Consider the following 25,734-nt stretch of genomic DNA (forward strand, 5'->3'; position numbering starts at 1 on the left):
TTTGATTTTTCTGTTTCTATACAAGCCTATTTGTTCCAAAGGTTTCATTCCCCTTTAAGGATTCAATCCTTGCTCTGGAGCTACACGATCGCAAACTCAACCTTCTGCTGTACGGAATAGAAAAGGAGGAAGATGAAAATATTGAAAGGAAAGTAAGAAGCAGCATACAAAAGTTAGGTTTTACCCAGGAGGAAACGAGTAAAATGAAGTTCGTAAACGCCCACAGGCTTCCAAGACGTCAGATTCAGGGGGAGCAACGCAGAGGTCCGGATTCAATCATCGTTCGATTTATGAGTATGTTCGATCGCGATGCAGTATTGAAAAAATATCAGCAAAGTCAGTTGAAGAAAAATCACCATGCTCAACCAAGTTCTGATAGTCCACGGCGTCGAGTTGTCACAGATCTTCCATTATAATTGAAAAAGTGACGGTTTGAGTTGGAAAATCACGCCTATCAATTGAGGAAAAATGAAAATAAATCAACAAGGATCCGTCTAAATGGAATCAAGCTAACCCTCGAGTGTCGAGTAAAGGGATCAACATCACCTTGGACAGCACTTGTAAACGCTTGGAAAGAAGTTGGTGAGCAAGCCTCTGTACAGCCACATATTTATCATGTTCATTAATTCAATGTAAAACATTCAACAAAATATTGTAAAAATGTGAGCACCTTTGAAAGAAAATATTGTATGATGAATATGTAATTTCACTGTGAAAGATTTTTTTCACAGTGAGTATGGATAAAAATTCCATTGGATTGTTCTGATATTCTGAAAATAATGAATATATGGAAATCAATACTATGATTGTCCGAATCCAGGATAGTTTCTCAAAGAAAATACAGAATTAATTCAAAACAGTATAAAGTAAAGAAAAATAATTAAAACATTTTTATCATGTTCATTGATTCAATGTAAAACATTCAACAAAATATTGTAAAAATATGAGCACCTTTGAAAGAAAATATTGTATAATGAATATGTAATTTCACTGTAAAAGATTTTTTTCACAGTGAGTATGGATGAAAATTCCATTGGATTGTTCTGATATTCTGAACATACTGAATATATGGAATAACAATACTATGATTGTCCGAATCCAGGATAGTTTCTTAAAGAAAATACAGAATTAATTCAAAACAGTATAAAGTAAAGAAAAATAAATAAAACAATTAAGTATTAATAACCTTCAAAAATGGCTATCACAGATGGGAAACAACTATGATAAATAAGTTTCCACTTTATGTTTGAAATAGCAGATATATAGATTCACTAAATAACAAAATGCCAAAGAAGGTATAGACTAAGATGAATAGTATTTGCTATAAATGTATATTGGTTATATGCTATGATTTTTTTTTATAAACACATTAAGTTGAAATGTGGAACAGCCAGTATTCATCTATGTATGCATATAATCTCATGTAAAAAGAAGAAAAAAGGTGACTTTTATTTCAGTACATTGATGTATTTATTGTATCATTCACTCAAACAGCACAGACCACAGATTATTTGTCACAGATATACGCATGGCATGTGGTGATACAATTCTTAAGACATGAAATTTTAATTGACAGATTGTCCGGGCAGATTGTACAATGAATAACACTCAAACATTAAAAAATCCAATATGTAGATAGTGAAGTAGACATAGGCTTGTGAAACTAGAAAAAAGTGGAATATAATGACTTCATAGCTTGTATAGAGAGAGTAGTCATTTTCAAGTTTGACAATTTTGAAATAGAATGATATAATTATATTAATACGAGAAAAAAAAGTTGTTATATTAAAAATGTCCTAATCAAACGTAAAGAATATTTCTTGAATTATATTCAGAACGAAATGGAAATAAAATACATGATTCCATTCATTCACTTCATACAATTCTTGCAGTCATCAAGCATAGTTTTAAGTGCTTGAGTGAATATGTCCGCATAATCATGATAATTGGACGAGCAATCGAGTGGATCAATTATAGTTTTTACAGAGAGTCAAAATATTTTCTATTTTTCACAAAGGAAGATTTTTTTTCCTTGTATATTTACTAGATAAATACTGTAAACATTTTCCGGAATATTAATATGAAAAGAGCATTCATATGACTGTCAAATGAGATCTATATTATTGTGTGTATTATGCGAGAACATAAGAAATAGGCATGTTTATCATGCAATTTACACTAAGTATTTTCAAGATGTATTTTACCTCGGTTATGTTTCTTTGAAAAACTAAAACGAGGAGATCTGTAACTCAATCGATGAAAGTAGCACCACTATTAGCAATTTTTTCAGCCTGATTTTCTTGGAAATGTTCATAAGTTGATGGAAGAATGATCAGGAAGTAAATTGAAGAAACTCTGATTTATGTTGTCATTTTAGATAATTTGGTTGAACACAGATATACAAATATTGAGAACTCAATAGGCCATAGTTGCTGTAAATAGCAAATATATATATATTATTAGCATTTACCGTACTTTTTTATTATTCATAATTGCATCTACTATGAAAAAAAAATTAGGGTTTCGAAGCTTTTACCCTTTTCATTTGGATAATTATAAACACATTCTACAGCACCGGAATCGCTGTTCGCCTATTCTCATTTCAATGATCTGTGTTCATCTTAATTTATTCTTACATTGCATTTACCTTTGTAATGTTAAACAGTTGTAAATTCCCGGTCACACACTAGATATCTTTTTAGGAACGAATGACGGGAAAGAACGCTCTTACATAAAATAAGGGCAAGGTTCAAGCTCTTTACAGATTTTACGTTCTTATGTAAGAAATGGATTTCGTAGGAGACCCCATGGGAAGCCCTATTTTCCTTTGTTATGTGTGGTATTTATGTAGGAAAACGCAGTGCGAGTCTCTTGTCTTGTTCAGGTGTTGTTTTGGTGTCGTCTTTTATGTTTAGAGTGCTTGTTAGATTACTCTTATTATTTTTTCCTTCTTTCATTGTCGGAGGAGAGGGTTTCGCCTATGATGGTCATGGTAGTTCCCACCTTGCCTCTTGCTCATAGCATGAAGCTTACTCTTCGGAGTTGCCCTGGGTTTTTTGGGGGGTCTGGGGTGGGAGGGGACGGGGGCCTCAAGTTTTGGGATGGCCTTTGGTGGGTGATTGGCTCCGGTGTCCGGCTATTTGTTTTATATCGTTTTTTTATGAGTCTCCAGATTAGTTGTAAATTGATCTCCCTCAATGTGAAAGGAATTAGAGATAGTGATAAAAGAGACCTTATTTTTTTTGGGTGTAAAGATAAAGGGGCCGATATTGTCTTTTTGCAAGAAACATTTAGTACTAGGGAATGTGAGGATAGATGGGATTCATCACGGTGGGACGGCACCAGTTATTTCAGTCATTGTTCATCAGCTCATAGCAAGGGTGTATTAGTTTTAATTGCGCCAACGGTAGATATAGAGATATTACAAGTCTTAAGAGACAATGAGAGTAGATTTATATTCATAGATTGTACGTTTCAATTGGTTAGGTTGATTTTAGGAAATGTATATTTTCCTACAAGAAATTTTGAAAATGAACAATTGCAATTTCAAAAAAAAAAAACGAAATACCCTTGCTAAGTTGAATAAAGCTAGATACCCTCTTATAATAGGTGGTGATTTTAACATGATTAGGGACAATAATTTAGATTATAACGGACAATCTCTAAATAGGATTTCAAATAGATTTAATCGAGACTTTGGAAAATTTATGGAAGACTTTCAATTTTTTGATGTTTGGAGAGTTAGACATCCCCTGAAAAGACAATTTACTTATATGCAAAAGAACCCCTTCTTGCAAAGCAGACGTGATTACTGGATAATTTCAGAAGGTTTAGAGGAAATGGTTATAAAGTGCGATATAATTCCATCTGTGGCCCCTGATCATCATTCAATTTTTGTACACTTATTCGACAAAACAAAAAATAAAGTTATTTTTGTAGGAAGAGGTCATATTGGAAGTTTAATAACAGTTTATGTGAAAATGACGATTATGTTAAAGAATTAAAGAAAGAAATTCATGAATTGAGAAAAGAATTGCAATCTGAAATTTAAGATGAAAGGTTGTTATGGGATTTTCTAAAAATGAAAATTCGAAGGTTTACACAAAAATTCTCGAAAAAATTGGCTGATAAAAGAAGGATAATGAAAACGGATTTAGAAAGAGAAATACAGTTTATGAAGAACAATTGAAAGATCGTACTGATGCAAATACCTTAGAAAAACCAGAAAATACAAAAGAGAAATTAAGGGAAATCTATAGTTATGTTAATGAAGGTCTTAAGGTTCGAACCCGTGCCTCCTGGTATGAATGTGGTGAAAGAGACTCGCGTTATTTCAACCAGTTGATGCAAAGTAATAAAAGAAAAACCACAATTAAAAAATTAAAACCACAGATGGATACATCTGCTGTGATGAAAAAAAAATAAGTGAAGGAATCAGGAAATATTACAGTACGTTGTATGATAAAGTAATGTGCATGTGTTCGGATAACCTCTTTGATGAATTTTTTCAAGGATTACCTAAATTGGCGGAGACATCTTGAGAACTTTGTGAAGGAGTAATAACTAACAAAGAATGTCTAGAAATTTTAAAAGAATTGAAACATAACAAATCACCTGGAAATGACGGTCTTTCTTCGGAGTTCTACTATACTTTTTGACCGGATATTGGAGAATTAGTTAAAGATGCTTTGAATGAGGCATATTGGTCCGGGGAATTGGCTTCGTCGCAAAAACAAGTATTTATTACGTTAATCGCTAAAGATGGGAAAATCCTCTTTTATTGAAAAATTATAGACCCATATCCCTTCTTAACGTAGATTATAAAATTTTAACAAAAATTTCGGCTACGCGAATCAAGAAAATACTTGAAATCGTTGTGGGGGGTCAGGTGGGTTACATACAAGTTAGTGGTGAGGATTAAAGATGTTAAACTTCCCTGTACAGGTAAAGGCACAGCGAATAATGTGGATTAAAAGATTTTTAAATAAAGATGAAGATATGAAATGGAAACAGTACTTTAATTTTGCCACTAGACATTTGGGTGGAGATTTGTTATTTTCATGTGACTATATACCAGGTTTATTGAAAGTTTTACATGTACTTATTAGAAGAGTGGGTAAATATAAGACATATTAGAAGTACAGAGTTTGGGAAAGTGGTGATTTTTAATAATAAGCTTATTTGATATAAAGGGAGTTGTATATTTGATAAGATTCTATACGATAAAGAGATTTATAGACTGCATCATATTTTGAATAAATGAATTTTGAATTTAGATGCAAATGATGTTGAAAAGATTAAGCATATTCATGCCTGTTTACTCGTTAGTTGAAAGAATAATATTGAAATAAATGCAAAGCATAACTCTGGAATCGATTTCAATTTGGGTAAGAAAAATACTAATTTAATGTTTTTAAAATCAAAAGAAATATACGAACAGCTGTTGTATAAAAAGGAAATCAAACCTTCTATTTTTGACAGAATTAGAACGAATTATGATCTTACCAATAAGAAAATAGAAAGTATATTTTTAAGACTAAGATATTGCACAATGTATAGTCGATTAAGGGAGTTCCAGTATAAACTCTTGCATAATATTATATACACTAACCACCACCTTTTCCGTTTTGGTCTTATTTCGACCAATTTATGCTCATTTTGTGAAAAAGAAGAAAGAACGTATTTTATACTTCTGAATTTTCAAAATCACTTTGGGATCTATGTGAAAGTAGTTTAAATTTTGAAATAAATAAATTTAGTTGGCAGGAAATTCTTTTCGGAAAGCAGGAGAAAAGTAAAGGTAAATATCAATTAATTAATCATGTCTCGATTTTAGTAAAATATGTTATTTACAAAAACCGAGAATTAAAAAAACCCTCCTTCATTGATTGAAATAAACAATAGTATTAGTGGGGATCAAAGAGAAGAGAAGAAAAGAAATTAGCAACAAAGAGGGGGACTCTTACAATCCATTTCTCTAAATGGGAAAACTTAAATATTAGACCATGTATTGGAGCCCAGAGCCAGTTCTCCACAGGATAGGGGATGGGGGTGTTTAAGGGAGGGTCGGGGGGGGGGGGTGTGTGTTACACCCACAAATGTAATAATCGCCCACAAATGTAATAACGCCCACAAATGTAATAACACTTTACCCACAAATGTCATAACGCCCACAAATGTAATAACACTTTACCCACAATTGTAATAATGCACTTTACCCACAAATGTAATAATGCACTTTACCCACAAATGTAATAATTTTTGATCGCCCACAAATGTAATAATGACTTTACCCACAAATGTAATAAATTTGAATGGATTTTTGGCAAATCCGTTCTGAACTAAAATCGTATAGTAATGCGTTCATATAGCACAAAAGTGCAAAGTCTCTTTTCCTGACCCGGTTAATTAACAAATTATACTATAAATCCAAAGTCTTTATTCCAGACCCGGTTGTTTAAAAAATAATAATATGAGCCCAAAGTCTTTATTCCAGACCCGGTTGTTTCAAAAACTTAATATGAGCCCAAAGTCTTTATTCCAGACCCGGTTGTTTCAAAAATAATATGAGCCCAAAGTCTTTATTCCAGACCCGGTTGTTTAAAAAATTATAATATAAATCCAAAGTCTTTTTCCAGACCATGTTGTTTCAAAAATTATAATATAAATCAAGTCTTTATTCCAGACCCGGTTGTTTAGAAAATAATAATGCAAGTCCAAAGTCTTTTTCCAGACCCTGTTGTTTAAAAAATCATGATATGAATCCAAAATCTTTTTTCCAGACCCGGGTCTTTAAAAAAATCATGATACAAATCCAAAGTCTTTTTTCCAGACCCGGTTATTTCAAAAATTATAATTTTAGTCCCAAATGAGATACATTAATGATATTCCAGTGGAATAGAAATGAGAATCGAGCTTAGTCTTTTCTCCAGACGCTAATGGTAAATTGAAAATCGAGCATAGTCTTTGCTCCAGACCCGGTAACTAAAAGCTGAAACTTTATAGTAATGTGTTTATATAGCACAAAAATGCGAAATCTTTTTTCCAGACCCGGTTAATTAAAAAATTATAATATAAGTCCAAAGTCTTTTTTCCAGACCCATTTATTTCAAAAATTATAATAATTGTAAAAAAACAAAGACCCACGATCCTATTTATGTTGAATAACATGGAAAAGTAGCGTAGTCTTTCTGTCAGACCCAGCTATAAAAGTCATTAAAAACACAACAACAACAAAACAAAGACCCTGCAACCATTAAAGGTCAAGTCCTCTTCAGAAAAATGTTGATTTGAATCAATAGAGAAAAATCAGACAAGCACAATGCTGAAAATTTCATCGAAATCGGATGTAAAATAAGAAAGTTATGACATTTCAAAGTTTTGTTTATTTTTAACAAAATAGTTATATGAACGAGCCAGCTACATCCAAATGAGAGAGTCCATGATGTCACTCACTCACTCTTTCTTTTGGTTTTCATTGTTTGAATTATACATTATTTCAATTTTTACGAATTTGACGATTAGGACCTCCTTGCCTAAAGCACAAAATGTTAAAATAATAAATTTCCACGTGTTGCAGGGAGGAATGAAACTCCATGTCACATGACAATGACGAGAAAATAAAAATATTTCATATTTCATTTAAGAAAATACAAAAAAAATAGTGAGTGAGTGATGTCATCAGTTCCTCATTTGCATACCGACCGAGATGTGCATATAACTGTTTTGTGAAATGAAGCGAAACATTAAAATGCCATAACTTTCTTATTTTACATCCGATTTTGATGAAATTTTCAGTGTTATGCTTGTTAAATTTTTCTCTTTTTATTCAAATCAAGTTTTTGTTGGGGTGGACTTGTCCTTAAAAAAAATGATTTCTTGTATATTCCTTCCTTTTTTCTCTGAAAAAACCTAAATAACAAAACATTGAAATACATATGAAAAAAACTGAGAAATAAGATATCAGTAAACAATAGGGGGATTACTTCCCGAAAACGATAAAGTTGTTGATTGACGATCTATGATATATTATATAAAAGAAAAACATTCTAACAAGAGGGGATAACCATTCCATTCCATGTTTTTATTTGGCAATAAGTCACGATTGACTATTTTTGCCACCCACTGTATGAGAAGTAGGGTAACAATTTTATTTAGTATTATTTTTATTACTTCTTTTTGTCTCACCTGCATAGCAGAGTGAGACTATAGGCGCCGCTTTTCCGACGGCGGTGGCGTCAACATCAAATCTTAACCTAAGGTTACGTTTTTGAAATGACATCATAACTAAGAAAGTATATGAGCCTAGTTCATGAAACTTGGCCATAAGGTTAATAAAGTATTACTTAACATCCTCTTAGAGTTTCATGTCACATGACCAAGGTCAAAGGTCATTTAGGGTCAATGAACTTAGAACATGTTGGGGGAATCAACATCAAAATCTTAACCTGAGGTTAAGATTTAGAAATATCATCATAACTTAGAAAATGTATAGACCTGGTTCATTAAACTTGGACATAAGGTTAATCAAGTATCACCAAACATCCTGCACGAGTTTTACGTCACATGACTAAGGTCAAAGGTCATTTAGGGTCAATTAACTTTGACCAAATTGTTCTTTTTTTGTGTGAATTACCATCATAACTTTGAAAGTATGTTGGTGTAGTTCATAAAACTTGGACATAAGAGTAATCAAGTATCACTGAACATCCTGTGTGCATTTTAGGTCACATGACCAAGGTCAAAGGTCAATGAACTTTGGCCATAATGGGGGTATCTGTTGAATTACCATCATAACTTTGCAAGTTTATTGATCTGACTTTTGAAACTTGGGCATAAGAGTAATAAAGTATCACTGAATATACTGTGCAAGTTTCAGGTCACATGATCAAGGTCATGTGAGGTCAATGAATTTTGGCCACATTGGGGGTATTTGTTGAATTACCATCCTATCTCTGTAAGTGTATTGGTCTAGTTCATAAAACGTGGAAATAAGAGTAACCAAGTATCACTTCACATCTTGTGCGAGTTATAGTAGTTTTCAAAGTCAGCACTGCTGCTCTTTTGAATCGCGTGATGCAGGTGAGACGGTCAGAGGCATTCCACTTGTTTATTATTATTATTTCTTGTATATTCATTCCTTTTTTATGAAAAAAAACACAAAACCTTTAAATATATATAAAACAAAAAACTGAGGAATAAGATATCAGCACACAATATGGGGATTACTTCCCGTAAACGATAAGGTTGTTGATCGACGATCTATGAGATATTATATAAAAGAAAATCATTCTAGCAAGAGGGGATAAAGTTTTAACAAGTTCTTCGGTATTTTAAATTTTCAGTCTACCAAGCACCATTTGTAATATATTCAGCATTTCTTTTTATTAGTTACAATTCAATATTCTCAGTGGCCTAAGATATTTTTTCTGGGGTTATATTGACCCGTTAAGTAAGTAAAGAGAAAGAGAGAGAATTTATGTGATCAAGAAGTGATAAGATAGGAAAAAAACTGATTTAAAATAACTGAAAGAGAGACAGGCAAAGAAAGAAGGGCCCCCTCCCACACCCGTACCAGAGTTACGGAGTTAGGCTGTCCCGTCGGTGGACTCAGGTCCATCAACATCTTGAGGTTTAATCTTTCCAGGGGGCAAACGTGTGTGTGTGTTTGAGTTTTGTCAGACGTGTCTAAATCAGATATGATTACGTCTGGGACCGACCTTTAACGTCACCATCCGAAAGACGTGACCAGGGCTCGAACCTCGACCCTCTGCATCAATTTGTAACTTCCCCACAGCTTGGATTACAGGCGCACGCCACAACGCCCAGTCTTTAAATATTGTGTAGTCTTTGCTCTAGACCCATGCAGTTATTTCAAAATAGGAAATTATTAGAAACGATAAAAATAGACAAACAATATTAACCAAGACGTCACAATATCATTGATGTTTTATCGTTGTTGTTGTTGTTATTTTGGGTTTTTAAGGCGCGTACCATTCAGATCTGAATATTTACGCCTTTTATTAATTTGACGTTTTTGTGGTATTCAATTCAATTCAATTCAATTTTATTTATTTCACTTCCATCAAACAAAAACAAGTTGTATACCAACTTACGGTATGCCTTATCACAGGGTTTTATAGTTTGGGAGATGCTGGTGTCTAAGTTTTTAGATTAATCTTTTGCTTAATTTGTAGTTTAAGAGAACTCGATGTGGGGTAAAGACAACTCTCTAAACCCAAGCATTTAACTGGGTTTAATTTTAAAGATTGGTCTTAGCTTTGATTTTTTTTCAATATTTGTTTATCTTATAAATAGCTGGGTCTAGACGAAGGTCTAAGCATAATAATAATGTTATTCAACAGGAATAAGAATATGACAAAGTCTTATGTTTTTAAGATTGTTTGAATTAATTTGTAAATGACTGGGTCTGGAATAGAGACAACGCTCTAAACATGTGCTTTTGTACTTGGTCTTAATTTGGAGGATTGTTGGTTCTTAGATTCGTTGTTGGGGGTTGGATTTTATTGTTTTTTTATTCTTGAAATAATTGTGTCTGGAGGAAAGTCTACAATCGATCTCCATGTTATTCCACAGTAGTTAGATTATTGGGTATTTGTTGTAGACAATTTTATTTTTAAATAATAACCAAGTCTGGAAAATTGACGTTTTCTTTGCAAATGCATAATTACAATGTTTTGTAGGGGTCTTAGTATTATTATACAAAATAATCTGGGTGTGGGGTACAGACATATTTTTTACTGGGTGTAACTTTTGAAAACTGGTTTTAGATTTTATTTTCTTTTTTAATTCATTTCTTAGATAACCTGGTCTCGAGGAAAGAGTACGTTTTACAATTCATGTTATTACAAGAGAATATGATAGGGTCTTATGTTAGATTTTTTTTCGTAATTTTTGTAATAATTAGGTCTGGAATAAAGACAACATTCTAAACCTCTTTTTAAAAACATGTTCTTAGGTTCAAGGATTGCTTGGTATTAGATTTGGAGTTATTTATATTTTTACTCTTAGCCTTATTTTGAAAAACAAATGACTGGGTCTGGCTGAAAGACTACGCTATATGTCCATGTTATCCAGCATTAATAAGATTATGGGGTCTTTATACGGTTTTTGTTGTTGTTGTATTGTTATTTACAATTTTTGAATAACAGGGTTTGGAGAAAAGGCTAAGCTCGATTTTCTTTTTTTCCACTGGAATATCATTATGGTATCTTAGTTTGGACTTATATTATAATTTTTGAAATAACTGGGTCTGGAAAAAAGACTTTGGACTTACATTATAATTTTTGAATCTACTGCGTCTGGAAAAAGACTTTGGGCTTTTGTGCTATATGAAGGCATTACTATAGGGTTTTAGTTTTTAGTTTTAAATAACCGGGTCTGGAGAAAAGACTATGCTTGATTCTCAATTTACTCATAGCGCGTATATTCACAATACGTTCAGCATAATTTAAAACAACGACAAAGACTTTGATTCCACCAGTTTTAATTAACTGGGACTGGAGAGAAGACTAGGCTCGATTCTCATTTTTATTCCACCGGAACATCATTATCGTATCTTAGTTTGGACTTATATCATAATATTTGAACAACAGGGTCTGGAATAAAGACTTTGGATTCATATTATAATTTTTGAAACAACAAGGTCTGGAAAAAGACTTTGGATTTATATTATAATTTTTGAAACAACCGGGTCTGGTGAACAGACTTTAGACTTATATTATCATTTTTGAAACAATCGGGTCTGGAATAAAGACTTTAGGCTCATATGCTTATTTTTTAAACAACCGGGTCTGGAATAAAGACTTTGTACTTATATTATAATTTTTGAAACAACCAGTTCTGGAATAAAGACTTTGGGTTCATATTATTTTTGAAACAACCGGGTCTGGAATAAGGACTTTGGATTTATATTATAATTTTTGAAACAACCGGGTCTGGAAAAAGACTTTGGATTTATATTATAATTTTTGAAACAACGGGGTCTGGAGAAAAGACTTTGGACTTATATTATCATTTTTGAAACAATCGGGTCTGGAATAAAGACTTTGGACTTATATTATTATTTTTTTAAACAACCGGGACTGGAGTAAAGACTTTGGATTCATATTATAATTTTTGAAACAACAGGGTCTGGAGAAACGACTTTGGACTTATATTATCATTTTTGAAACAATCGGGTCTGGAATAAAGACTTTAGGCTCATATGATTATTTCTTAAACAACCGGGTCTGGAATAAAGACTTTGTACTTATATTATAATTTTTGAAACAACCGGGTCTGGAATAAAGACTTTGGGCTCATATTATTATTTTTGAAACAACCGGGTCTGGAATAAAGACTTTGGATTTATATTATAATTTTTGAAACAACCGGGTCTGGAAAAAGACTTTGGATTTATATCATAATTTTGGAAACAACGGGGTCTGGAGAAAAGACTTTGGACTTATATTATCACTTTTGAAACAATCGGGTCTGGAATAAAGACTTTGGACTTATATTATTATTTTTAAACAACCGGGTCTGGAATAAAGACTTTGGATTTATATTATAATTTTTGAAACAACAGGGTCTGGAAAAAGACTTTGGATTTATATTATAATTTTTTAAACAACCAGGTCTGGAGAAACGACTTTGGACTTATACTATTATTTTTGAAACAATCGGTTCTGGAATAAAGACTTTAGGCTCATATGATTATTTCTTAAACAACCGGGTCTGTAATAAAGACTTTGTACTTATATTATAATTTTTGAAACAACCGGGTCTGGAATAAAGACTTTGGGCTCATATTATTATTTTTGAAACAACCGGGTCTGGAATAAAGACTTTGGATTTATAGTATAATTTGTTAATTAACCGGGTCAGGAAAAGAGACTTTGCACTTTTGTGCTATATGAACGCATTACTATACGATTTTAGTTCAGAACGGATTTGCCAAAAATCCCTTCAAATTTATCACATTTGTGGGTAAAGTCATTATTACATTTGTGGGCGATCAAAAATTATTACATTTGTGGGTAAAGTGCATTATTACATTTGTGGGTAAAGTGCATTATTACATTTGTGGGTAAAGTGTTATTACATTTGTGGGCGTTATTACATTTGTGGGTAAAGTGTTATTACATTTGTGGGTGCAACAGGGTGGACCAGGGCTGAGTTTGTGTTTGAGTTTGAATTTATTTGGGTGAAGAGGCCGAGGTGATGTGTTAAAAAATATATATGGTGATGGCTTCAATTCGTTTAGGTTTTACTAATGATTTATTTATTCATTTATCTTTGTATCTGGAAAATCTCTATGTTTTTTATTTGACACTGAAAAAAAATCAATATGTTGGAATTTTCTGTAGAAGTTTCTTCTTGATGCATATAATTATCATCAATGTTATTCATAATTATGTATTGGAAGATGTCTGACATTGTGTTTTAATGTAACATTCATGAAAAAAATCATGTTAAATTTATGAGTTGTCTAGGTATCTGTAAAGACATCAAAGTTCTATTTGTTATATATATTTTATTTTGTATATGAATTGAAGTTGTCAATAAAAACTACTAAAAAAAAGTAAACAAATATTCGGCGAATATACAACTTAAATGTAACGGGTCGATAATTATGTATGTAAATTCAAATAATCCTAATGAATAAGAACACAATCCGACTTAAACAAATCTGAACACAATTATGATAATGCAAATTAACTGAGGGGAATAATTTTATACAAACATAATAGAAGCGAAGTATAGTAAAAGATGAGAGTTTTAAGGAGGGACTTAAACAGTTCTAACGATGGTGCCTCAAGATTACAAAAAAAAATAAATTATGATGTCCTTTTTAAGGTCTGAATATTACAATTATTAGCTCGCACTTCGCGCTCGCATTATTTGATCAGTGAGATACAAATTCTTTTAATGGCATTGTCCTTAGAATATCTCTATTAGGTCAGGATACCTGGCAACTGAGCGCGCTTCTTGCGCCCACTCAATGTGACTCAATTTTTGCTGGTGCCCCCCCTCCCGTGCCGTGACCCACGGTACGCCACTGATCTAGAACATATCCTGTAATCAAGGAGCTTTTATGCTCTTATCATCTCATCTCAGATTTTGTAATATCCTATCATAGCATTATGGCATTTTTATTAACTTCGTTTTGGACCATATCATGCAATTATCTCTGGCATACTTATCAATAATGAATTTATAACAAACTAATAATATTTGTGTAATGAGATAATGAAGTGAATCATTATCTGATAAAAGAAAAAACTTTATTTCAAAACCATAGATTGATGGCCAGAACACTTACTTATTTCATCACCAATTGGCCTTTCATTAGCTTCTATAAACTTTTTTAAAACTATATATATATTTACAATAATGAGAATTAATGAGAAGATCGTAAAACAACAGAACGTTCTTACTCACGGAATAAAATCGTACGGTCCAATCTTTAAATTCACCTGTGCTCGAAGATTACCACGGAATGTAACGCCAGATAACTAAAAAAAAAAATAAAAATAATATTTAAGATTCGTAAAACTTTGGGTGGATGTCATTACTATGTAGGCCTACTTTCTTATCGCATTGAACATACATGACTTGTATTGATTTGATTGCCTGTCCAGTCGAACGATATCATTATTCATTACGCTCCAGTCCAGCAGACAGTCCCATAGGCCATGTACATAACCTGTGAAAGTACAAGTTATACTGTTAATTCGTGTTCTAGATGGAATTCGGAGTAAATTTAGTACCTCCGGTAATTTTTTTTAATTATTATTATTCAATTCAATTCAAATCTATTTCCACAATTAAAAATATGCACATATACAAATCATTGACATTAAGAGATATATTACACGTGGAGGGGTCAAAGAAAGCACAACTGTTTGTATAAATTGGCCCCAACGTAAGAATAAATCATACTAATACATGTAAAAAAACAATAACAATATAATCATAATCAAAACATAATTCCAAAATAAGTCTAAGAGAAAGGAGGGAGGTGAAAACAAATCATTACAATAAATGGAAAGCCGTGTTTAGAAGTGTTTTGTTTTGAATACATACACGCATAAATTGATTTAAAGTTTTTGATAATTTAATAGAATTAGGTAATGAGTTCCAAAAGAGTGGTAAAAAAACCCCAGATCGTCTAATTAAAGCTATGCGTGGCAAAGGAGGGTGGACCTGTTACGATTTCTAGTTTGATATGAGTGATACAAATTATTCATTTTAAAATAATCTTGAAGAGACTTATAGGTAACATATGGTTGTGGCATTAGTACATGAATAAAGAGGTGGATGTTTCATTAAGCTGTTAAGTTAAGAGCGACTTTAAGAACGACTGGTGATCCTTTTTTGTGGTAAATGGTATATTCATAGGAGATGATACCGTATAATAGCGCGTGACAAAGGATCACCAGTCGTTCTTAAAGTCGCTCTTAACTTACGAACAGCTTTATGAAACGGCCCCCTGGTCTGTAATGATATGATATTCTGAATCGGGAAGACATTGTTTTGTTGGAAAAGAGCTGCACTTTCAGAGAGAGGTAATCGGAATTAGTTATAAGACGGATTGCTCGTTTTTGTAAAAAAAAAAATCTGTATATTTCTTTTTTAAATCCCCATGCAATCACTCCTAGTTAATGGTAGATGTGATAAAAGCATGATACAGCATTTTTAGAACTGAACTTGGCAAAAAAAATAAGTTTCGCTATCACCCCAATCTTTTTGGCAATTTTATTACAGACCTGTTTAATATGAAAGTTCCAAGATAAATTGTCTTCCAAATAAATACCTAAAAATTTTACATTGTGAAGTTGAGTAATTTCAAAGTTATTATAGTATACTTTTTTTTTATAATACTATCTTATGGCTGCATGTACTAAACAACATATAATTGGTTCTTGAAGTATTGACAATTAAATCATTGACCGACATCAACTCATTGATCTTTTTAAGCTGTGAATAAACTGTGAATTCATATCTCTAGGCAGAAAATCCAATATTACTACCAGACATACAGACACACGTGTCATCAGCAAAAACACAAAATTTAGCATATTTGAACATTGGGGTAAATCATTTAAAACAGAAAAAAGGAGTGGGCCGAGGACTGAACCCTGGGGGCACTCCATATCTCACTGTCCTGGAGATTCACTCACATTTGTTAAATATAGTAATTTGTTCTCGATCGGTTAAATAATCTGTGATCCATTTGAGTGGCAAGTCACAGAGACAGAAGTAGAAATTAGAGGGCGCTGCACCGCGGGGACCACGAGCTTTTTGTTTTCTTCGTCTTTTTCAGTTTATTTTCACTATTTTTTTCGTCTTCTTCGGTTTATTCAGCACTATTATTTTAATTCAGCACATTGTATATGTCTATTAGCGATATAACCATGATGGAGAGTAACTGTTTTATCCCATACTGGAAAATCCTGGTTTTAAACCCATATCTGTCATTGTGGATGATTTTATGACTAGGATTAATATCATAATGCACGACAAATCACATCCACTTCATGATGAAGTTATTCTAAATAGGTCTGGTAGAATTAGATTGCCAAAGGTGAAGACTGAGAGATACAGGCGGTCCTTTTTTATCACAGCAAGTCCTGGTTTTATAATAAATAGTAAATATATATATTATAGTAAATAATTACGTAGTGTAGTAATTCGAATTACTACACGACGCAATTCCGAATTACTGCCCAACGATTTAATGTCATGACGTTAAATGAATTAGTGTCGCTACATCAAATAATTAAGGTCGTGTAGTAATTCGAATTACTACACGACGTAAATCATTACGTAGTGTAGTAATTCCAATTACTACACTACCTAAATAATTACGTCGTGTAGTAAATAATTACTACACGACGTAATTCCGAATTACTGCTCAACGATTTAACGTCATGACGTTTAATTAATTAGTGTAGTGACGTTAAATCAACCAATGAGACCGTTCGTTATATGAGCGCAATGCGAAGAGCTGAGACTACAGAGTATTGTACAGGAACGTACCGGCAGGAAGTTAGTTGGATGTTCGACATTTGATATTCAAACTGTGAAGTTGGTTCGATATTCAGGTTCGATATTCAAACGCCTGTGAAGCTGGACCAACATTCGATATTCAAATATATTCAGGGGTTTTGAAAGCTAAGGGGTTTTACAGGTGCAGCACGTCTCGGGCAACCATAACAACACTGGCGTGCCCAAGTACGAGGACATTTAGGGGACAAACATCAGTGAATAAAAGGGCAAGAAATTTTATTTTTCTTGAGGGGCCCCCAGAGATACCCCGACGGCCTAGCCGGGATAACACGTATCCTAACTTGTAGAACTCGACTCGGGCAACCATATAAACACTAGTTTGACCCGGTGCATGCACATTTAGGGGGCTCAAATTAACAAAATTAAAAGAATAAAGGGCTATTTATTGCATTTTGTTTATTTTTTTTCCAAGGGGCCCCCAGGAATATCCCGACGGCCTATCCGGGGTAACCACCTACCCTAACTTGTAGAACTTGACTCGGTTACCCGGCCCATGCACATTAACGGGGGGCTAAAATTAACAAAACGTAATATTTCAAGCATGGGGGAACCACGTTCCTGACTAATCTCTTGGTGCCGCCAGTGGATAGAGTAAAAAAAAACAAGGAAAGAGAGAATACATAATAGGAGAGAGAGAAGCGAAAGGGGGAGATTGGAAAGAAAAGGAGGGGGAACGGGAGAGAAAGAGAAGGGAGAACGGAGGGGTCATATCGTTGTATGAACAGGATGTTTTATGATTGTGCCCAGAGCATTAGGGCGAAGCTCAATGCGTGATAAGAACAAAAAGAGGGGGCACACAATGGCGCATGCAGCAAAAATTTGCTTCGTAATAAGTCTCGAGCCAGCGAGGAAAAAAAACACCTTTAACTTTGAGATTGATTTTGACATGGTATGCATAAAATAACGTATCTTTCATCTTTCTTTCCTTTCTTTCCTTTTATTATTTCCTATTGTTCTCGGTTGTAGAACATTTTTTTTTTTTTTGGGGGGGGGGGCAGTACTATGCGGATCGGGTCCGTGGCAATGACGGACTCCAATATTGGTCCAGCTTCACAGGCGTTTGAATATCGAACCAACTTCACAGTTTGAATATCAAATGTCGAACATCCAACTAACTTCCTGCCGGTACGTTCCTGTACAATACTTTGTAGTCTCAGCTCTTCGCATTGCGCTCATATAACGAACGGTCCCTCACCCTCTGCCTGAGGGGGGGGGGGAGGTCACCTATATCAAGACCCCCTAAAATCAGGAGTATTAGCAATTTTGCGCCCGGTTAAAAAATGAATTGTTTTTATGGTATCTTATCATCAATAGAAAGCTAGAATGCTTATCTGAAGACTTCAAGTTAGACGAGCATCCTACCAACCATATCCCCTACTCCCCCCACTGACTGGCATACAACTTTCACCATTCGGCCACTCGTTCTAGAGTACAAGTCACGATTAAAGGACTTCTATTCGAATTGTCAATTATATACTTCTCGGCTAATTTCCAATTACTGATAGAAAGAAACACATAAAGTATATTTTTATACCCCCCACACACACGCACACACACATGCACATAATCATTATTGAAATAATACGGGATGTCTTATTAATTGACTTTTAGAGAACTTGCGAACTTACAAACATGCATTGTGTCTCAATTTCTAAGGTAGGGCCTATAGACCATTCAACGTACGACCAAAATACACTTACTCGGATAAATTGCAACATTTGTTTTTCAACAGTTTTTAGTACTAATTGACTTCAGGAATAATATGCAAAAAATCTACCAAAATCCGCATCAGGGAAAGTGGTTCTTTTCAAGATAGTATCCAAGATGGCCACCATTCACTTAAAAGTAATGAATACGACTCACTCATTATCCACCCGAGAATCCTAATTGGTTTCATATTCCATGGTCTAGGAGTTAAAATAATTTGTTGACACGGGGTATTATAAGGACCCCAGGATACCTGAAAAATACAAGATGGCATCAAAAATGGCTGCCGTGTGCTAAAAATCTACAATTTGCTTTCGATTCAATGATTTTAAGGGTGAAGTAGTAAATTGGAAAAAGTTACAAGGACAGTGGGTGGTCTGGTGGGTCCAAAGATCCATGATGGCTTCAAAAAATTTATTCTGAAATGGCTGCTAAACTTAAAACAGACATAGCTGATTTCATATTGTCCAGGGAAATGTGATTTCGATGTTTAATTTTAAACCACTGGTTTGGGTCAAGTAGTATGTAAGGATAAGTTACAAGGACAGTCAGTGGTCTGGTATGTCCATGCATCAAAGATGAATTCCAAAAATTGATCTTAACATGGCTGCTGATACTTAAGCGGACATAGTTCATTTCATATCGGCATGGGACATTAGGACAAGTTAATAGGGGCAGTCAGTGGTCTGGTGTGTCAAAAAATACGATATGGCATCCAAAATGCAGGGTCTAAATTGACTGTGGTTCTTAAAAGTAGACATAGTTCATTAGAAATGCACATTGTGGATTTGATTTTGGTGTCTACACTAGATTTTAAAGGATCAAGTATTATTTCAAGTTGAAAGAACAGTCGGATGTCAAGTTTGTCAAAAATCCAAGATTGCTTAAATGACTGTTGTTACTTAAAAGTAGATATAGAACATTAAACATACACCTGGGGCCCGTTGCATAAAACTTTTTTTCTAACCTGAGATTTCTAAGGTTGAAAACTCGGGTACCGTAGATTTCTCAGGTTGGCTACCTGAGATTGAAAAATCGATTGCATAAAGACTTTGGAAAACTCAGGTTGGTAACCAGAGTTTTATTAACCACGAATATTCGTGAACGAGGATGCGCACTGAAATTTGGGTAAAAAATAATTGCGCCCGTGGTAAACTTGCGATTGTCTGCTAGCAACGTCAACGAAATGGCTTCACCAAATGAGGTAATTTATTTTTAAAAATACGTTATTTTTGTTCATTGTATCATGAAATACAGTTTTTGAAATAATAACTATTAGATTCATCCATTCTGCTGAAAATATGTATCATTTTATCCCGGCTAATCATCACGGCGCGGTGGTTTTCGCCCAAACAAATCCAATTGTAGCTGATGCTCACACCGTAGTTTAGCGGAGTAATGGTGCCCCTCTCCGCCGGAGCTCAGGCGTAGAGGTGGCCGTGTATGGAAGGGATGCAGTTTGTTAGTAGTAGTAGACGTTCGATGTCGTAACGGCCGAATTTTTAACTTAGGTCTTTATCTGTTTATGGTTTTATAAATTCTTGATGATACTATGATTTCAGATACTGTTTATTTATAATATCGATATTCTATGTCTGACCAATTCATGCTCAGCAGAGTGAGTCAGAGTCAGAGTAGACTTGAGCCTGAGGAATGAGGTCGATCACGAAATAAGACATGATTCATTTTCAGTTCAAAATGTCAATTTCATCATGTATCGAAACCAAATTGAATTTGTGTTGTAATCATCCAATGTAGACTCCACATTGCTATAACATTGTCCTTAGACTTGTTGCCAATGGTTGGCTTATTATTTTTTTTTAATCTTTGGGGGATAAATGCTCACTTGTGTTTACACTCAACTAAGATAATAACACTGTCATTTGTATTCTAATGTATTTATTCATCATATGACTAGGCTTTAATTAGTCTAAAATAGGTTGTATTCTTTTAATTATATTTTTTGAATTAGGAAGAGTCTGTGGAACACCAGATCTGGGTCAATATCATATTTTACCGATGGTTGGCCTCACAAAAATTAGACCAAAAGCATCAGTCTCTGTATTTTGGTTGTTCCGCTGAAGTAGCTGCGTTGGCTCACTCACCAATAGGGCCTACATATTATTATACAAATTAAAATCTGGACAAAACCCATCCTCCGAATTGCCGACGAGATTACACATGCAGGCTCGCACTAACACACTACTACTACGGTACTAAAGACTTCCCCAACAGTTTGCTCATTTAAGAAATCTCAACCATGTATTAACCTCCAGATTATTATTATTATTATTTTCAACCTCCATAATTTTATTTTCAATTCTAGCTGGGGGTGGGGGTGCATATGGAAGTTAACATCTTATAATCAAAACCTCCCCCTCTCCTTGACATATATAGACCGAAAATTACAAAGTAATTGATCAGTTACATAATTAATTACATTTTTATAATATTTTTGTTGATGTAGACTTAGATCTACTTGTAATTGAAATTTTTAAAGGAGAAGTAGATCTACTAGGCCGGGGGGGGGGGGGGGACTTTCATTGACAAGTAGATTTAAGGAAAAATCATTCTTAAAGGGGAAGTTCACCCTGACAAAAAGTTTATTGTAAAAATAGCAGAAAAAATAAAAAATATTCCCAAAGGTTTGAGAAAAAATCATCAAGTGATTAAAAAGTTATTAGAATTTCAATAATTTGATTTGTGACGTCATATGCGAGCAGCATTCCTACATAGCAAATGGTAAAAAATCAATGAAAAGTTATTTTCTCAGAAAATTGTTTTCACTCTACCTTTTGTATATCAATAGGCAAATCATTTCACACCCGATCATGAATAGAAAACAAAATTAAGGCATCAGGAACCATACAAAATTTGAATTTCATGTATTTTATATTACATAACACATGGGGCAGCTGCTCGTTTATGACGTCACAAATCCAAAACTTTGAACTCTAATAACTTTTTTTACTCTTTAACAGATTTTCCTCAAACCTTCACCAATATATTTTACTATTTTTTCTGCTATTTTTACAACAAAGTTTTCTTCTGGGTGAACTTCCCCTTTAATGTTTTTGTGATTTAATTTCATGGTCATATTTCAGTGTTACTTTTGTTTTGGGGGTTTCTTAAAATAAAATTTCTTCTTCATTGCAGAAAACGCCAACCAAACGAAAGCGTGAAAATATGACAGAGCAGCATATCCAAATTCTGTGCGCATATGTCAGGGAAAAGAGGTCTGTGCTCTTCGGAAAGCCTTTGTCTCCCACTGATAGGGTAAGGTATTTACCTTTTTCTTCTAGAAATATGAAGCAGGCACAGATCTAGCCAGAATTAAACACAATACTATTTGTGGCCATATTTTTATCACAATCTGCACTCTTCAAAACTTACATAAAAGGTAATCAAGTATGAATTGTTGTTTTGGACAGCCCTCAAGGGACAAAATTATACTCACTATTTTCTCTAGAATATCGAGAGACATTAAAAGTCAATATTCAATGACTATTTTTGCAACATAACAATATTTACCATGAACTAATTATGCAAAGCCTCAATATTCTGATATTTTGAGGTTGTTGACCTTAAGGTAGTTTACCTCTAGAGGTCAGCAGAGGTGAAATCTGACTGACATCATTTTAAAATGACGCTTATAGCAAGATAAAACACTAGCATGGGCGGCGGAAGCAGGGGGACGTGTCCCCCCCCCTTAAATTTGAGGTGTGGGATGGCCCCCACAAAATATTTTGTTGATAACCTTTCTTTTTTGCTTGTCAATTTTGTTTCCTGCGTTCCCCCATAAATTCACACAGGCCCCCCTGAAATGTTTGTGGTCCCCCCTAACATTTAAGTTGATGACCTTATTCAGTTGATCCACTTCTAAAATTTAGGTTGATAACTTTTTTTTTTGGGGGGGGGGCTTGTCAAATTTTTACTTTTATCCATCCCAAAATTTCAAGTGGACCTCCCCTAATTTTTGTTTTTATTTGTATTTATGCGTTAGTCATAATTTGTAACAGTTTTATGACCGAATTGAGTAATGCAGGTGAGACTGCAAGAGGCATTCCACTTGTTTTTTTTTTATTGTACAAGTGTATGGTGTGTTGTTTCCTGCAATGCCAATGTAATAAATTTCAAATGCTTGAAAATGACAATACATTTTCCTCCTTTGTTAAATGCAGGTCTCTGATCAGCGCAAACAAGCTTGGGAAAATATTGCTAAGCAGCTTTCAGCGACCGGATGCCCCAGGAGTGGGGATGACGTGCGTAAGGCATGGTCCGACCTAAAGAAAAGGGCCAAAAAATATGAGGATGATAAGAAGAAGACTGGTAAGCCTACCTTTCTCGTAACAAATGGAAGAAGACATTTTTACTCCAATCGTTAAAGGGTGTAATGAGTCTTGTCGGTCCAAGGGGGGGATGGGATAGGATGGTGTTGTTATGGTCCCCTTAGATCTTGACTGTGGATCACAACAAAAAATTACATATTATTTAGAATTTGTGTGCTTATTAAATGTAATTAAATCATGTTGCTCTAATTACTAGAAGTTCATATAATTTTAATTATGGTGGTTAATATTTTTTGTAACATTCCTGAACAATTTTACTTGAAAAAAATTCTAGTATGAAATTGATTTTTCTTTTTATGACCACAGATCTTGAACTCATCCTGCAAAAGGTGGTTTTGTGGCATTTCCACCAAAGATTATGGAAAATATACTTTTCAACTCTTAAAACCTTGATATAAGTTTGCTAGACTGTAGACAGGCTAGAGATCCAATTTGGTCTCATTTTAAGGCTTAATTCCGCTTAATAAGCGGAATATTCCAGCACTCTAAACAATGTATTTTGAATTTAATAGTCGTAATTAATGATAACTATTTTTGAAAAACTTGAATTTCCTTGTATAATTAACACTAAAAATTATTGCAGAGGAACTGTTTACTCATATATTTTATTTTGTTGGGTAGGGAGGGGTGTATTAGGCATGATATTGATAAATGCATACCTTTTTTCGTACAGGCGGAGGCTCCTACAGGTTCAAGCCTATGTTGGAAGAGGTACTACTCACCATATCGGACAAAGCCTTACATGGCATAAAAGGGCAAAATAGTGAGACTGGGGCAACTCAACCAGTAAGTATTAATTATTTATGGGTAGTTGGAAAGTTAGTTGCAAAGTGGAAGTAAAATGTTCAACCTATGTTAGCTTAGCTTTTTGTTATCAACGTTGATTTCTAAAACAAGGTTAAGTTATGAAATGATGTAACTTTTAAAGTAAATTGATCTATTTCATGCAACATGGACATGAGGGTTATCAAGGCGTTCCACTTTTGGGAGGAAAGATATCCTGTGCGTTGTTCTTATCAAGTCTACCTCCAAAAATATGAATGCATAATTGCTGAGAAATGAGCAAAATAATCACAGAATTCCATGAAATGTCGCCATTTTTTCGAAGCAATATTAATACAGTGTCCCACATAATGCTTTTCTGTGTTAATGATCACCAGAATTGTCAATTACGAGCTAAGATTTAAAGATTTTACAAGGATAAGTGTACATTAATGTACCAGATCTAGATCTAAGATAATATTGTGACAATTAACCTTGATTTCAGAGTCTTTCTCATGAAATAATTGTTTGCTGCAACTACTGACTTTTACCTTTAAACATCTCACCATAGTATGATTATGTAGTTTTACATTGTTTTAATATTCATTTCTAATTTATCGTATCCATATAGTGCTCACAAAACACAGAGGCATGCAACCTTCTGCACCAGATGGGACAGGTGGAAGACGACGATGTGGAGACATTGGGAGATGGAGAGGAAGATCTGGATCAAGATCAAGATCAAGAAAATCCCCCCCCAAAAAAAAGAAATTTGGTATCACAAGGAAATTTGTATCAAGAGATGCTTCTGAGGAATCAAGAAGCAATGCTGGAGACCCAACAAGGCATTCTAGCGACCCTCAATGCCATGTTGGGGGTCCTTCAAGAATATGTGAGCAAACATGATTGATTTTTTTTTCTAAAAGGGATGACTGTTTTCACAAAATATTGCTAAAATTGAAACTTCATTAACTTTGTTATTTCTTATTCGATTTCCATGAAATTTTTGGCACTTTGCTCTGTGAATTCTACTCTATGTATTTATATAAATATTTTCAGCCCGGACCATCCTTTCAACTAGATAACAAAAGATTTTTTTTTCTTCTTGGTAGAATTGCTTCTTGGTTCTTCATTAGCATCTCTTGGTACACATTTATCCTGCAAAAAAATCCACTCATGCTGCTATAGACTACTGAAGTAATGACATTACATTTATTTTTGCATTTCATTGTCTTTTATACAATATTTTGGTAGAGCATGATGGAAACTCACAAAAACCCAAATTTTGTTGGAATCGGTCCATGGGGGCCCTAATATGAACTCAAAAATATGTAACTAGCCCCATTGAAGTCAATGTATTATTTATTTGTCTGTTTCCTAACATTTAGAAGTAGGTCAATAATAATTTGACTTCAATAGGATTAATTGTGTATTATGTCATACCTTGAGGCCCGCATGGACAGATTCTCACCAAATTTGGGCTGTGGGGGGTTACCATCATGCTCTACCAAATTATTGTATCAACAAGTGGAATGCCTCTGGCAGTCTCACCTGCATCACGCGATTCAATATAGCAGCAGTGCTGACCTGACCTTGAAAACTACTATAAAATAATTATTCACAAAAACACCATTCATGTAATGATACAATACTATGTTCAATGGCATTTGACTTTTGTCATGTGACCTGCAACTCGCATGAGATGTTTAGTGATACTTGGTTACTCTTTTTTACTAAGTTTCATGAATCAGATCCATAAACATTCAAAGTTATGGTAATTCAACAGATTCCCTCAATTTTGCCAAAGTTCATTGACCCTAAATGACCTTTGATCTTGGTC

The 25,734-nt window shown here is 34.0% G+C and overlaps 1 protein-coding gene and 1 long non-coding RNA gene across 2 annotated transcripts in view; one reads left to right on the forward strand and one right to left on the reverse strand.

Annotated features, from left to right (window-relative positions):
- The window catches only part of LOC121415128, a 47,057-nt gene extending 32,537 nt beyond the window's left edge, over nucleotides 1-14,520 (reverse strand). Inside the window, exon 1 of the long non-coding RNA XR_005969956.1 lies at nucleotides 14,446-14,520. This is a non-coding gene — a long non-coding RNA (uncharacterized LOC121415128). The remainder of the gene's footprint in view (nucleotides 1-14,445) is intronic.
- A 5,418-nt stretch (nucleotides 14,521-19,938) lies between these two features.
- On the forward strand, nucleotides 19,939-24,866 carry LOC121406450. The gene is made up of 5 exons (XM_041597468.1): nucleotides 19,939-19,987; nucleotides 21,940-22,059; nucleotides 22,965-23,112; nucleotides 23,806-23,918; nucleotides 24,526-24,866. Exons 1-5 carry the CDS (start codon nucleotides 19,970-19,972, stop codon nucleotides 24,802-24,804), a joined length of 678 nt encoding a protein of 225 aa, XP_041453402.1. The 5' UTR covers nucleotides 19,939-19,969; the 3' UTR covers nucleotides 24,805-24,866.
- The last annotated feature ends 868 nt before the right edge of the window (nucleotides 24,867-25,734 follow it).

Source organism: Lytechinus variegatus, chromosome 1, assembly GCF_018143015.1.
Source record: "Lytechinus variegatus isolate NC3 chromosome 1, Lvar_3.0, whole genome shotgun sequence".
Classification (NCBI taxonomy): Eukaryota; Metazoa; Echinodermata; class Echinoidea; order Temnopleuroida; family Toxopneustidae; genus Lytechinus; species Lytechinus variegatus.

Excerpts from the sequence above, each read along its gene's own strand:
- LOC121406450 (XM_041597468.1), top strand. Across the intron at positions 22,060-22,964 it reads CTTTGTCTCCCACTGATAGG|GTCTCTGATCAGCGCAAACA; the intron begins GTAAGGTATTTA and ends TGTTAAATGCAG. Across the intron at positions 23,113-23,805 it reads GGATGATAAGAAGAAGACTG|GCGGAGGCTCCTACAGGTTC; the intron begins GTAAGCCTACCT and ends TTTTTCGTACAG.